The sequence below is a fragment of the Thermobia domestica genome, chromosome 1, assembly GCF_964235325.1.
Source record: "Thermobia domestica chromosome 1, izTheDome1.hap1.1, whole genome shotgun sequence".
In the NCBI taxonomy this organism is placed as follows: domain Eukaryota; kingdom Metazoa; phylum Arthropoda; class Insecta; order Zygentoma; family Lepismatidae; genus Thermobia; species Thermobia domestica.
The window spans coordinates 123,101,008-123,115,696 of record NC_137454.1 but is presented as its reverse complement, the minus strand read 5'-3'; the positions used below and the strand labels follow the sequence as shown (position 1 = coordinate 123,115,696).

The 14,689-nt window shown below is 31.5% G+C and overlaps 1 protein-coding gene across 2 annotated transcripts in view; it reads left to right on the top strand.

Annotated features, from left to right (window-relative positions):
* The window catches only part of LOC145666569 (uncharacterized), a 43,345-nt gene extending 29,473 nt beyond the window's left edge, over positions 1-13,872 (top strand). For both annotated transcript variants that reach the window (XM_081733923.1, XM_081733933.1), the window contains exons 14-27: positions 601-726; positions 1,485-1,689; positions 2,663-2,852; positions 3,972-4,155; positions 5,342-5,537; positions 5,889-6,121; positions 6,862-7,020; positions 7,345-7,473; positions 7,701-7,831; positions 9,834-9,930; positions 11,113-11,274; positions 11,675-11,771; positions 12,378-12,485; positions 13,444-13,872. In XM_081733923.1, coding sequence (XP_081590049.1) covers positions 601-726; positions 1,485-1,689; positions 2,663-2,852; positions 3,972-4,155; positions 5,342-5,537; positions 5,889-6,121; positions 6,862-7,020; positions 7,345-7,473; positions 7,701-7,831; positions 9,834-9,930; positions 11,113-11,274; positions 11,675-11,771; positions 12,378-12,485; positions 13,444-13,511 — 2,085 coding nt within the window. In that variant the 3' untranslated portion in view covers positions 13,512-13,872. The remainder of the gene's footprint in view (positions 1-600; positions 727-1,484; positions 1,690-2,662; positions 2,853-3,971; positions 4,156-5,341; positions 5,538-5,888; positions 6,122-6,861; positions 7,021-7,344; positions 7,474-7,700; positions 7,832-9,833; positions 9,931-11,112; positions 11,275-11,674; positions 11,772-12,377; positions 12,486-13,443) is intronic.
* The last annotated feature ends 817 nt before the right edge of the window (positions 13,873-14,689 follow it).

The window sequence follows — 14,689 nt, the reverse complement described above, 5'->3', positions numbered from 1 at the left end:
TTTAAATAAATTTAAAAGGGAGATTAGGAGGATGGGAAATAATATCTCAAAAAGAGAAAGACGCGTTCATTCATATGTTACACTGTACTATTTCTACTTATTTGGAAACGTGTATTTTGGCAATAGTTTGTAAGAATATTGTAATATCTTTTGATATTATAGTATGAAATAAGAAAAATTAACAGTATCTACGAGCAAATACCTGTATCTACAAGTGATTATGGATATTTTCCTTTGCAACTTTCAGGAAAAAAAGAGAAATATTTTTATTGGGTGTTATTCAAAACCAGTATATATATCTTCTGTTTTTATACACGGAATGGGTATCATTAGAACAATGATACCACATTCGATTGAAAGAAGCTTCCTGCAGCTTACAATGTTTTATGAAATTAAACTCCCTTTTTACTGTAATAGTGAAACTTTTTTGATATTAAAAAGCATTAGAAACTATTCTTCTCTTCTTCTTCTTCTTCTACTACTACTACTACTACTACTACTACTACTACTACTAATAATAATAATAATAATAATAATAATAATAATAATAATAATAATAATAATAATAATAATAATAATAATAATATAATTTCTTTTCAGGCTATGCCCGGCGTTGTGGCTTTTTTCACTGCCAATGATATCCCTGGATTCAACTCATTTACTCCAAAGTCGTTGAGCATTCATAGTCCATTGGGATTTACAGCAGAATATCAAGGAAACGAAGAGGTAATAGACTTGATTTTAGTGAAAAAAAAAACTACTTGTCTTTCAGATATTTCTAGTCAACTTCTATACTTATTTTATTTTATTTTTTCCTTCAATCTCGATATTGTAAACCTACTTAGTGAATTATGTATACTAGTTTTAAATTATTTATTATTCACTAAAAATCATTTCATTACTACTTTAGAACTAACTTGTCTTCGTGACTTTGTATAACACCAGATGAAACTTAATACTTAGAAATCGATGTACTTGTGTTTACAAATTTGTGTAAACTTTCCTCACAAATATAAATATACCCAAGTAATCAAATGCATTGGCCAATGGTTGATTTTTTGTGTTGATCACTATTTTTCAGCGAGGCTGATAATGTCCACTTTTTCAGGTTGATAATGTCCACTTTGTATCATTAATTTTCAGCCAACCAATTTTCAACTAACCAACAGAAAAAATAACCAAATTTTTAACCAGTTTTCGACTTAACCAAGAAATATAAACATTGGTCATACTGTGAAAACTGTTCGGTAGAATCCAACGAAATTAGCAACTACAAATTGTAGTTGAATTAAAAGAGGAACTCGTTGGTTGAAATCAACGGTTTTGACTACATTAAAATGCTTGTGTCCCAAAGTTGTTTTATGCACAAAAAATCAATTGAAATAGAAAACAATGTTGAGCCGATCATTCTGGTAACTTGGGTAATTACTAAAGAGTAACAAAACCAAGATAACTCTAATAGTGAGGATAACAATCTCTTTCAGGTTTTCTGTAGTGGAAATGTAGTCTATGCTGGTCAACCTTTAGGCTTAATAGTTGCAGAAACCTTAGATGCTGCTAAAAAAGCAGCAGCTGCTGTGAAAGTTGAATACACCAACATTCAAACGCCTGTATTGAATATTAAAGATGCAATTGCCGAAGAAAGCAGAGTAAAAACGAGATTTCATCAAATCGTTGGAAATATGAAAGGTAAATTAAAATAAATCATTAGGTTACCTGATTAGTAGACGAGAAAAGTAGGTTCTTAAATATTGATGTCAGGGTTATTTGAGAGCATGTAGAAAGTTACCTAAAAGCAATAAGACATATATTTCTTTATTATTTAGGAATAAGATACTAAACATTTGAATGAATTATGTGTATTCTGGATATATAATTCCAGTATGAAATGTCATTTTCCTTCTATGAATTGAACGATGATAAATTAATAAATTAATTTTATTTATTAAATCAGAATGACAATACCGTAGTTTTCTTAGAAAATTGTTTTCAAATCTGTAGATTGAGTGCTGCTATTATATAAAAGAAATAGCACGATTTTAAATGAAGTTTGAAAACTACAGATTAACATACGCATTTTAAACAGAAGTGCTTTTACGAGATATTTAGTACAAAAGATAAATGGTAAATTGTTTCTTGTTCTCCTTTTCATATTTATCGTCTTCATTTGTTTTTAACATTATAAGCTCCATTTACATACAATAGAATATTGCTTAGTCCATTGCAAGAAGATAAATAACAGTCGATATTTCCTTTCATTACCTTTGATTATTTTTCTCATTGTAACCCAGTAGTTTGAAAAGGAGGAAAATAAAATACAAGTTTGATGAATTACTCTTAAATATTGAAACCAAACTATTTAGTAAATTTATAAACGTGTTAATGTTTATAAATATTAAAATATTATACAAATAAAATAGCATGAAAGTAGGTAGAACATAGAGAAGTGTGGAGTAAGAAATGCATAAAATTTATGAAATATCAGATTGTTCGTTATTGTCTAGTGTATAACAACAAACATTTAGATTCCAAACTTAATACAATTTAATAATGGAAATTTGAGTAATCCTATCTTTTGAGAATCAGCGAGTTTTAATTTGTATGAAGAGTTAATGATTTAGAAGATATATATGTGTTATATATTTTTCTCTTTTCTTTTAAGCTGCAAAAACTAAAGCCACTCAAGTCCTAAGTGGAGAGTTTGAAATAGGAAGTCAATTTCACTTTAACACTGAAACACAAAATTGTATTGCTGTGCCAATTGAAGATGGAATAGAGCTTCATAGTTCCACTCAGTGGATGGATGAAGTTCAAAATGCTGTGGCGAGATGTCTGAATATCAAAGAGAATTCGTAAGAGACTTGATTTTTTTTAAAAAAATAAAATCTACTTGTATATTTATTTATAGAGAGTTACATTTTTCTATCTATATTACATCGACGTCGTTCTGGAACAAGTCAATAAATCCCATAACCTGAATTTTTGTATGTTAAGGAGTTGTACGTTGCATTAACAGGACAAGAAGAGTGAAAGAAAGTGTAGGAATAAGAATATAATATAGAATTAGAAAAAACATATAACGCACTTTGACCTTAATTAATATTGTCAAAGCGATTTTAGCAATGATTCAATAATTTTCAAATAGCTATAACTTGAAACAAGCATTTTTTTTTACTTTATGACCTTTACTAGGAGGACGATAATATGCACTATTTACTGAATTTATCTCCTATACTAGTTTTACAAATGGAAATGAAATAAAAATTAATTAAAGATATTTGAAAGCATTGTAATACTCTGGCTTCTACCTCGAGAAACTCTGAGCGAGAATTATGTTGTCTCTCGCCCAGGTTGTCTTTTATATGAATTTTTCAAAAGCAGGGACGTAGCAAAATCACTTTTTCGTACTTGGAAACGGAAAACGCACTTGATTGAATGGAAATCTTTAAACAATAAATGGAAACGAATACAAATTAACCCATTGTTCATATATTATTCTGTTCCTTACAATATTGATAAGTTCGTGTAATCATACTTCATAAAACGAAGCTGAAATGAAGCTTATAATCATTCTGAGACTAAAATGAAGTTATTTCAGAAAGCATAATTGAAATTGATGTAATTGTCTTTGACTTAAATAAAGTTAGGTATCAATACCTCATTATAACATAATACTCGTATTTTGGTATAACCTTTCCTACTTTCTATCAGTTGTTCTGACACTCTAGCAACAACAACGTTTATTTATAATTTTAAATAGGATTCCATCTACGATTTTGTATAAAATGTCGAATGTAGCTATATTTGAGACAAATAGAGACAAAATTGTAGTAAAATAAAACAGGTGAAAGTCCTAATTTCTGGTACTTTGTACCACTATATCATATATCTTAGAAAAAGGAAATAACTAACTAAATAATAATGCATATTTAGTATTTCTAATTCTAATATTTATTGTTATACTTTTGCAGGATTAATATGAGTGTGAAGCGACTGGGAGCTGCTTTCGGATCTAAGATTAGTAGAGCCAGTTTGGTTGCTTGTGCATCAGCCGTTGCTGCCTCAGCATTAAATCGACCTGTTCGGCTTGCTCTACCACAGACCATAAATATGCAAGCAATTGGAAAACGTCATCCGTACTACAATCAATATGAAGTGAGCATTTATTTATTGTATTTTTTAAAAGTTTATGTGTATTAAAGTTTAATAATCATTGATACTTTTGTTGCGATTTTAGACACACAAAAAATATAGTATAATAAGTTGTTAGATTACAGTACACATGGGAAATACATAACATGTCATTACAATTCATTTCGTAAAAGAATACTTATTAGCTCTCTGCGTAAGCATATGGAAGCTTATACTTTCATTCCAGGTATATGTATATGTATATGTGGTACTTTATTTGTCGGAAACTACTGGTCAGATATAAACCAAATTTAGTAGGCAGTTAGCCCATTGTCTGAAACATAAAGATCGCTATATTTAATGATCGGGTTCGGTCTGGCACAAACTCGGTTTGGCGTGCATGTAGTACTTTGTTTCTGAGTAGCTATTGTCCGAATCTGAATGGAATTTGGTGGGCAAGTAACCCAACGTTCAAGGAATAAGAATCGATATATTTGATGGTGGAATTCGGGCAAGGATATGCTCGCCTCGACTTGTATATGGTACTTTATTTTCCGGTAACTATTGGCTGGTTGTAAATAAAATCTGGTGAGCTTCTAATCCATGTGTAAAGAATAAAGATCGTATAAAGATTATTTGGTGGCCTAGCTCAGTCAGGTTCAGACTATTCTTGGCTCGGCTCGGCCAAAGCTTTGAACAACGGGAGCTTCTTAGTTCGGTTCGATCGCTGTCTCAAGCCTCAACCACTTGTTTAAATATCTTAATTAATGTATTTATTTATTGCTATTTAACTTACTGTACATGTTTCTTTGGCATTTTACTATGGTTTCGAAATTTTCAAATCAAAAGTAAGCGGTTTCTCTGTATAAATGTGTATCTAGTATTTTCTCTTGAATTTATATTGTACATTCTACTACAAATTGATAGTAATATATACAAGTGGCTCGTGCGAACACGGCGGTAAGCGCCACTTCCGACGAAATGAGTTATTAGGTGAAATGGATTGAAATCAAACCAAACAACAGTACATTTGTAGCTTTATTTCGCAAATGTACCTATAGACTTGTTTGGTATATGCCATTGCATTTGGATTGCATGGAAATGAATAATTCTGTTTTCTAGTTTACTCGTAAGTTAGAAGATGTTACATACCATTGTGTTCTCTCGAGGCGCTCATATATCAAAAATACTTGCTTGATTTTTTTATTAGGTAGGAGTCTCTGAAACTGGTAAACTTGAGTATGTATCAGCCAAGTTGTATGATGAAGTAGGATGGACTGACAACGAACCTACAATAGGCACAGCCAGGAGGTTATTTCAAAATGTCTATGATGCCACAAGTTGGGAAATTACTGGTTCTACTGTCCTTACAGACAAACCTCAAAACACACCATGCAGATCACCTGGTATGTTCATTTCCCGAAATTGTAGTTACTCCTTTGATGAAAGTTTTTTTTTTTAAAAAAATACATTTGTTTTATATAGATAAAAAAAAACAATGATGTGTTTAGTGGTACTTTTCTAGAATGATATTATTAGGACCTTCTATAATGGTGTCAAGACAGTAACTAAACTAATTAGCTCAAGTTGAAATTTTCATCAAACATTTGTGTTTAATACATCGTATTCATATTTAGTAACATTTTGGAATTACTTAATATTTTCTTATAACAATAATAATAATAATAATAATTATCTGTTTGCCGAAACTTCAATCTTCTAATTATTTTATGCTCTGTTGCTGATATATCTTCCAGGTACGACAGAAGGTATTGCCAACATAGAGGTCATCATGGACCACGTCGCAGTTGCTCTAAATCTAGACCCAACTGATGTGAGGCTTGCTAATATACTGACTACAACATCTGAGATAGTTGCTGGGCCTAGATACTCCCTCCGAGATGAAAGTCCCATCCCACAAATGATTGAACAAATAAAAACGTCATCAAATTATGACGCAAGAAAGGAGAGTGTTGAAGCATTCAATGCTGTACGTATCTACAGACACTTAGTTGTGTTATTTGCTTGTTAGAGGCAACATACAGGTCTAAGACTCAGATGAAAATCCATCTGCTTTGACAATTATTTATTTTCTCGTTCATTTTTCATTGTGATGTTGAATTCAAATAGATTGACATCGAATATTCAAAAACAAAAGTTCCTTAACTTTCAATTACATTATTTGTAATTTTCCTAGTACATCAAATACTTTTACTTGCGTTATTTTAGTGTTAAATAGAGAAGGACTTAACCTTTTATGATGTGTTTGAATTAAACAAATATGTATACATAGTATTCAGTCCTCTTTTTCGTTTTTGTAAAAGGAAATGTACCAATCTTATATCAATGCGTGCGATTAAGGAGCCTTGAAATAAAAAGCTGTTGTTTATGTTCATAGAGTTGAAGATTACAATTAAGTTATATATTATAATTAAGTTGAACAAGATTATAATTAAGTTGAATAATTTATGTGGCATTGTGTTAGATGTTGAAAATAAATGTGATGTGATATATTTGATCCATTTAATTGATTTTTCACAAGAAAGAAATGAAACCGTTCGAAACGTTCCTTCAGTTTGGATAAGAAACTTTTCCTCCTAGTTTGATTCTACTGTTTATATATAAATCAACAAGTCAATTAAGCTGGCTATATATTTCGCTATTTCAGTAGTATCTTAGTATGGATACCTCAAAAATCTCAACAAGTAAAACAATCTTTCTCTTTTCTAGGCCAACCGCTGGAAGAAACGAGGAATTGCCTTGGTACCAATTCGATATCCGTTGTACTATTCAGGGAATTACAGCTCTTTGGTATCCATCTTTCACGATGATGGCACAGTAGCAGTATCTCATGGAGGAATTGAATTTGGACAAGGAACAAATACCAAAGTAAATATTTAAGTTTCTTCCAAGATCCACAAACATGTTTGACGTACTTTAACAAAATGAAATCTTGAACTCAAAGCAAAGTTTGATCCAACTGACGAGAAGGTCATATTAAAATTTTACTTTGATAAATTACAAGAGTTGACAAATCTGAATTTTTTATCCGTCCCGACCCATTCTATTGCCAGTTTGGTCGCTCAGGCGTACTTCAGTTTTAAAAACCTAATCTTTTCAAATGCATTGTACTATCCCCAGTAATAAAGACTTTTTCATTAAAGAAAGTATATACAAAACATATTAAATACCTAAAATATTTTATTCCCTTAGGTAGCTCAAGTTTGTGCTCATGCTCTTGGAATCCCTCTGGATATGGTTAGCATCAAGCCCGCTTACAATTTTATATCACCAAATGGCTCTGTGTCATCCGGAAGCCTTACTGGTGATCTGTGCTCTTATGTAAGTATACAATTTACTTTATTTTGGAAATGTTAACTAATATGAATTTTACGAATCTTTCAAATATAAACTAATAAAATTATGTGGCATCAAGCTCTAAAAGTATTTCCTTTGTGAAATGTATTATGGAACACTATTTAACGTATACTTATCTATGGTAATTGATATTCTTGAAGAAGATATCTAAATACTTTGTTAAATCTTGATCTTGAACAAACATTTTTCAGGCTACTTTGAAATGTTGTGAAACACTTTTGAGCCGAATCAATCCGATAAAAGAACAAATGGATAATCCTACCTGGCAAGAACTCATTCAAGAATGTTTCAATCAAGGAGTTGATCTCCATGCTGAATACACGTAAGCAATTATTTACATTTTAATTAACATTCACGCTGATAAAATTTAAGTTATGCTCTATTATTTCTAAATTTGTGTACCAAAGAAGTTTATTTTGTACAGTATTTACTAAGTTGCGTATGCATCGTAAATCGTATAGTTGGATTTTCTTCTTTTCTATAATTGTTCCAAGCGTAGAAGACAATTTGTAATAATTGGATGATGAGATTCAATGTTTTTTACGGACAAATTTTATTAGTAATATACAACCGTTTACATATGTTCTCTCTTTTATGATTTGAAAAGCAAATTAGAAAACTATGAATACAATTTGTAACTTACGATTTTCTTTTTCATGATATTCAAATTAGAGTTTACATATAAAATGAAAGTATATCACCTGCAAATGAGTTAGAAGAAAATTAAAACAAAATCTGCAGAAGGCGATTACATATAGCATGATACATAATTTAAATGATTGTGCTACTCTTGCGTACTCTAACTAGTCTATGGTCTACGGAACCCGAAGATTCAATGCTGAAATTACAAAATCTGTCCGTTGACTTCTATCCTTAGCCAACTGGATTCAGTTTCTACTTTGTTTTCCTGTTTCTCCTAGATCGATCCTAATATTCTCTTCCTATATGCAACTAGGTCTTCCTAAATTTTTCTTTTATTATTTTTTTTATATAATTGGGATTCCAGTTAAAATTTTCAAAGCGTTTCTACTTTACTCCATCCTGCTTACATGACTTGCCTACCTGACACGTGTGAGCCTCCGAAACTTAATGGCCCTAACAATGCTAAGTAAGTAGTAAAAATTATGTAATTCCTTGTTATGGAGTTTCCACCATTCTCCATTTCCATCCCTTTTGGGTCCAAATATTAGTATCGGGATTTTATTTTCAAATACTTTTAGTTTCCTTTCTTTCCTCAAAATAATCGACTATATCTTGGAACCATACAGCACAACAGGAAAAATTATAGTTTTATATATGTTAAGCTTCAAATTCTTTTCAGAACTCACAAAGACAAATAAAAAGACGAATTCTCTGCTTTCAATTGACATCTAATTCTTTTGTAGGCTTTGGCTGCTAACGTTGATCCAGATCTTTCAGTGGCCACTTTGTCGAATACATTACTTGATATTTTAAGATATTCATAATTTACAGTATTGTGGTTACGGCAAACGTCCATGTCCTTACTTTTCTCTACAGTTACCTCTACACCTATGTTACTGTAGACGATTAATAAAATCTCTAGATTTAATTCTATTCCCGTCATTGTCATAATCATCATGAGCTACGTCCTGGTGAGTGTCATTCAACTCATAGCCTGGTTGAATCTTTAATTTTCCTTACGGCGTATTCCAGAGGAAAACAATAATAATCATAGAAATAACGCAGCCCCTTGATTCAGGCCATTCTAGACGTGAATTCTCGTGACAAGTTCTTTCTTACTGGCAAATCTTACTTTGATTCGTGTTTCAGGTGGAAAGAAGGTGCTATAGAAATTAGCTCACCAAAATGTTGAATTTGTGATATTTCACTTTGTCCACTCAGATTCCAATCATAATTTCCATTATTATTTTAATTCAGAATATAGAGAAAAGAAAATTGTTGTTGATGTTTTAAATTTTGTAATGCTCAATAAATCTCGAGTTTTGTTAAATTTCTACTTCTGTAAACCTCGCAAGAAATATATCCAAGTGTTACGTAGTTTCCATTTGAAGTAATAATGTAAATGTTTTTGTTTGAGATGAGACATAGATAACTGATTACTTTTCTTATATCTAAATTTTACTAATGAGTTGGTAAAAGGGCACAATATTTAGAAACCCCATGAATTTATAAAAACGTTGGAAAATTTAATTTAAGGAACAATATAGTTAAGCTTCCAGTGTTACATATGTAACGAGAATCATTGGAAAATGGATCTAAAATGATTTATGTTAATGTTTATGAATTCTGTTCAATGTGTTTAAGTACAGTAGTTACATAATTTCATGTAATTTTACTTTTAGGTACTCAGCAAGAAAAGACGTTGATGTTAAACCGTACGACATCTGGGGAGTAGCAGTTGTTGAAGTAGAAGTTGATATTCTAACAGGAGAACGCAATGTAAGAGCCTCGTTTCTCAAACAAAAATAATTTGAAATTTGTATTTTACAGTTATCATTTGTACTCGGTTTATTAATTTATCATTTCAAGTATTTGTATTTGTATACGTCATAATTAGGTAAATGTTTAGTTTTGCATACTCTTTTGCTCAAGTGGGAGAGGTTAGAGCACGCACGTCACTCTGAACAAAGCGTTAGTATTTAAAGTGAGATGTGAATCACTTGATGGAAAAATGAAAATTTTCTGTATTACGTCCCACGATTACGGTGTGTACGCTGAAAGAGACGGATGATTAATGAAAGTGAATGATTATGAAAGAATTGGTTTAATTAGAATGTGGGAAGAAACGGGAGAACCCTAGAATATTTACAAACACTGTATTTTCCATCACAAACCCACATGGCTTCCAATCGAATCAGGGACTATTCGCCCAAGAGGTCAACGCTCGCCATACTAGTACTCAGGTTTAAATTCGATGCTAGACTCACAACAGGAACCGAAATCTGGACCACCTGTATAGACACATTATCCATGAGGCTACTAAGGGGCAACGTGAGAAGATTGGTATATACCAACACAGTCTCACCCAACAAATTTTTGACTTACATCTTATTGCGTTTTTTTAAACCAGTGGAGACAGAATTCCTACGGAAACAATTCTGGAGACTATGCGTACCATTGAGATTGAAGGAACCACATAGTCGAAAGTTCTAAATAAATAATGGTTTCCATTATCAGACTAAATAGATGTCTCGAACTGAATTTATAATAACTTTTTATAATCCGTTTTCTTCTATCTTATTACTAAACATAAAGCAATGTTGTTTTCTATTAGGTAAATTTAAAGATTATCTATATTAAGATATATCTCTTATGACTAAGGTTTCCAGAAAAGTCTGTTATGTCTTGCTTGAAACTATTCTCAGATGTACCAGATTTGTTTAGTAATTTGTGGATAATTAACGAACTGTAAATATTGTTTATAATTATCTATATAAAGTTAACAATGATATCCAATACAACCACACTAGGCTCCGTATTTTGTCATTTCATATTGATTTTTTCTTTTACTTATTGTTGAGGTAATTTAGTTACAACAATTTTTAACTTGGAAGTATAAAAGTATTTTTACGTACGTTTTCTTGGAAATTCAAATTAACATGCTAATTAATTACTTTGTAGCTTATTCGTGCGGACTTGTTGGAGGATGTTGGAAGAAGCTTGAGTCCACTTATTGATGTCGGTCAAGTTGAAGGAGGATTTATAATGGGAATGAGCTATTGGCTTAATGAGGAACTGATTTTCGATCCAGATACTGGAAGATTACTCACAAATAGATCATGGGTATGTTATATGGAAAGCTTATAAGTATTATTGATATATGCCCAATATGTTAATGGTATTCCAATTTACATACATCATATCGAATTTATAAATGTATATAATATCGTATTAAAAATTTGTTAAGTTTCAATGTATTGATGGAGCAAATTTGCCTGCTTAGAAATATGTAATTATTTATAAAATATTCAGTATGTTTACTCACTAACTACAAAATGATATTTCATTCATAAAGAAGCTGTAGTGACATTTGTTATAAATTACAATAGCATTGACTATTACTTGCATTGTTTTGGGAAACTTGATATATTTAGAAATATGTTTGTTTTAGAATAATATCATTGTAAAACATTTCTAAACAATTGTAGAAAATGACAGAGTTGATTATTTTCCTTTTATTTAGGAATACAAACCATTTACCGCCAAGGACATTCCACTAGATTATAGAGTGTCTTTCTCGCAAAATACTATAAATCCGTATGGTGTTCTTGGATCTAAAGGTGAGCACTTATTTCTAGAAGAGTAAGTATGAACATTGGTAATACATTGCCAAGTTTACTGGGTAACAATGAGTATAAATCCCACACTTGTAACCTATTCCTTAAATTTATTACCTATTTTTCTAAAATCATACTAATGGCAGAAAAATCTGAGTTAAGGTTTGCGTTTAGAAATCTTTCCGCATGAAAGTTTAAAGTTTTGATATTTTCTTGGTGACTGAAAAAATGTAGGATATTTATAAATTAGAACTCATTTAAAACATTTCGGAAAGTTGAAACTTTCATTTTAGTTTTCGGTTTTGCATTGTCATTTTCCCAATAGTACAGAATTTCAACAGTAAAACAGGCGTGTTTTGTTTTCACTTTAAATTTGAAATCTCCTTATCACTTTAAATTTGAGTACCATATAAACTTTACAATAATGTTTGTGAGAAATATGTGTTATTTATATCATTTAGTTGCTTATATTTCGTCTTCCTTCTGTGTGCTGTTCAAAAATGTATGTCATAATTGAAACAAAGTGTACTTATGTGAAAGTAAAACTATTTGTAATTCACAAAAAAAGTTGTTCATTTATTTCTATATGTTATTATTTTGTGTACATAGCAACTGGAGAACCTTCACTTTGTATGGCAATTGTGGCATTCCTAGCTGTCAAGAATGCTTTGTATGCTGCAAGAAAAGATGCTGGAACTCCTGGTTGGTTTGCAATGAGTAAGTATTGCATTAATGGTATATCTCACTGATTAATTTTTGTAATATATATTTAGTTGGGTCCTCTGAACACCAACTCTATATGAGACTTGGACCTGCTGCTTAATGAGAAAGCCAAAGTACGTGACCTTCTGCCGGGTCTTCCACGGAGAAGATGCATGAGCTTAACGAGAGAGTTTAATATACATTTCTATTCAGATTAATAGCATACAGAATAGCAAAAAGGGATATTGAATATTGTACAACACCAACATATTGTTTCTAGTCGCTATTGTTTTATGAAAGGCTCAGATCACTGATAATTTAGTAATAAGTTAAACTCATGTGTATCCTTTTCAATAAAATTGCTGATAATTTGTTATTGTAATAGTTTTTGTATGTTATTGTGCGTAATTGATTACATTTTGTGTGAGAAGTATAGAACGATTTAAGATTTAATTTATCCTGGCAAATAATGTTTAACAAATTAGAAGTATTCATCTTCTAATAAGATATATCATAAAATTCGATTAATTGAGATATAACATTACGGAAAAATAGTTTCTTTCCTTAGTCGTACTCTTGTAAATTATTATTATTATTATTACCTGCAGATATGCCAGTTCTTTGCAAGGAAAAGATATGACTTAATAAATATAGAACCGCCATTTTGAATATTGTAGAAATTATCAACATTTCCTCCTTTTGAAGCATAATTTTATGGAAGTGCTGCAATATATTTTCGTTCATCTTCGATAAATAGCTTATATACCAACTTTTGCACACCCCACTTAAGCAAGACTTCACATTAGATAATTTCTGAATATCGTGAAGTTAAATATTACAAAAATGCTGTATTTTTTCATTTAACGGAGAAATTATCGAAAACGTAGGAACTTACAAGAAAATCTTAAAACTCGCCTTAAATCACACGAATGATGTTGCAAAAATATACTAATTCTAATTTTAAATTTTACAGAGGCTCCAGCTACTCCTGAAAGGACCTTCCTCTCCAGTTTAACTGACAGAAGCCAATTCTTAATTTAAGATTTGTGCTGCTAAAGAGGCTGGAAAGTATCATGAAGAGAAAAAAGAGTATTTCAAAGCGAAAAATGATAATTTACTTATTTGGTGTCGGTAGACGATAAAATTCATTCCGTAAATTCATATATCGATGACTGTTAACTATAATGTTCATTTATCTAGAATGTTTTTGTGATAGTTATCTATAGGATTCATTAAGCAATATTATTTTTTGGTGATTGTTAACTGAAATTCGTAATGGTCAACTAAAATATACACTTGACTATGTTGAATTTTGAACAATTTTTAATTTAAACATTCATGTAACAAAAGTGATTTTTTGGTGATGGTTGACTGTAATAAATTTAAGTTGAAGCATAAATAAATTGAAAATTTCAACAAACATTTGAATTATTATTGCTAGACATAAGAGTTTCCTAACAGCATTACTACCAATGTTATAGACATTTATTTACGGAAATATAAAACGAAGAGAATAAGTAGCGAGATATAAATGTTCGAAAAGAGTAAACAAGAAAGAAATCAGGAAAAATCATGGTAATAGAGTAAGTACAAACGTCTGTAAATATTTCTTCTAACGTACGAGGGTGAATGAAATATGAACGAGCCTTGATTGGCTAAGCGTTGGAATGGGTACCTGGGTTTGATTGGGCAGGTGCGGTCGGTAGGTAAAGTTGCCGAGAGTCAGGAACAAGAACAGCTGACTTGTCGCATGCTTCGTTTAGTAGCTCTCACGGTGAGTGAGAAGAGTGTGCCAGTGTCTGTTGCGCAACGGATAATTATCAAGTTCCTCACCCAGGAAAACGTCAAACCAGCCGAAATTTACAGCAGACTGCAGACCCAGTTCTGGAATGATACCCTTTCATGTACAATAGTGAAGGTGTGGTGCAGCGAATTCAGCGCAAGGCCGTGAACGTGTTACAAATGAAGTTCAGCCCTGTCGTCCTCGTACTAGTGTGACTAATGACATCATTGCAAGTGTTCGTGAGCTTATGGAACGGGAACGACGCGTCACTGTGGGTCAAATTGCAGCAGAACTTAGTGTGAGCTATGGAATTGTCCAATTAATCATCAAAAAGCAGTTGGGCTTACGCAATATTACAGCTCGGTGGGTTCCCAAGCTGCTGAATGACGATCAAAAGCTGAACCAGTTCGCATTGCTAGAGTGCTTTACACTCGTT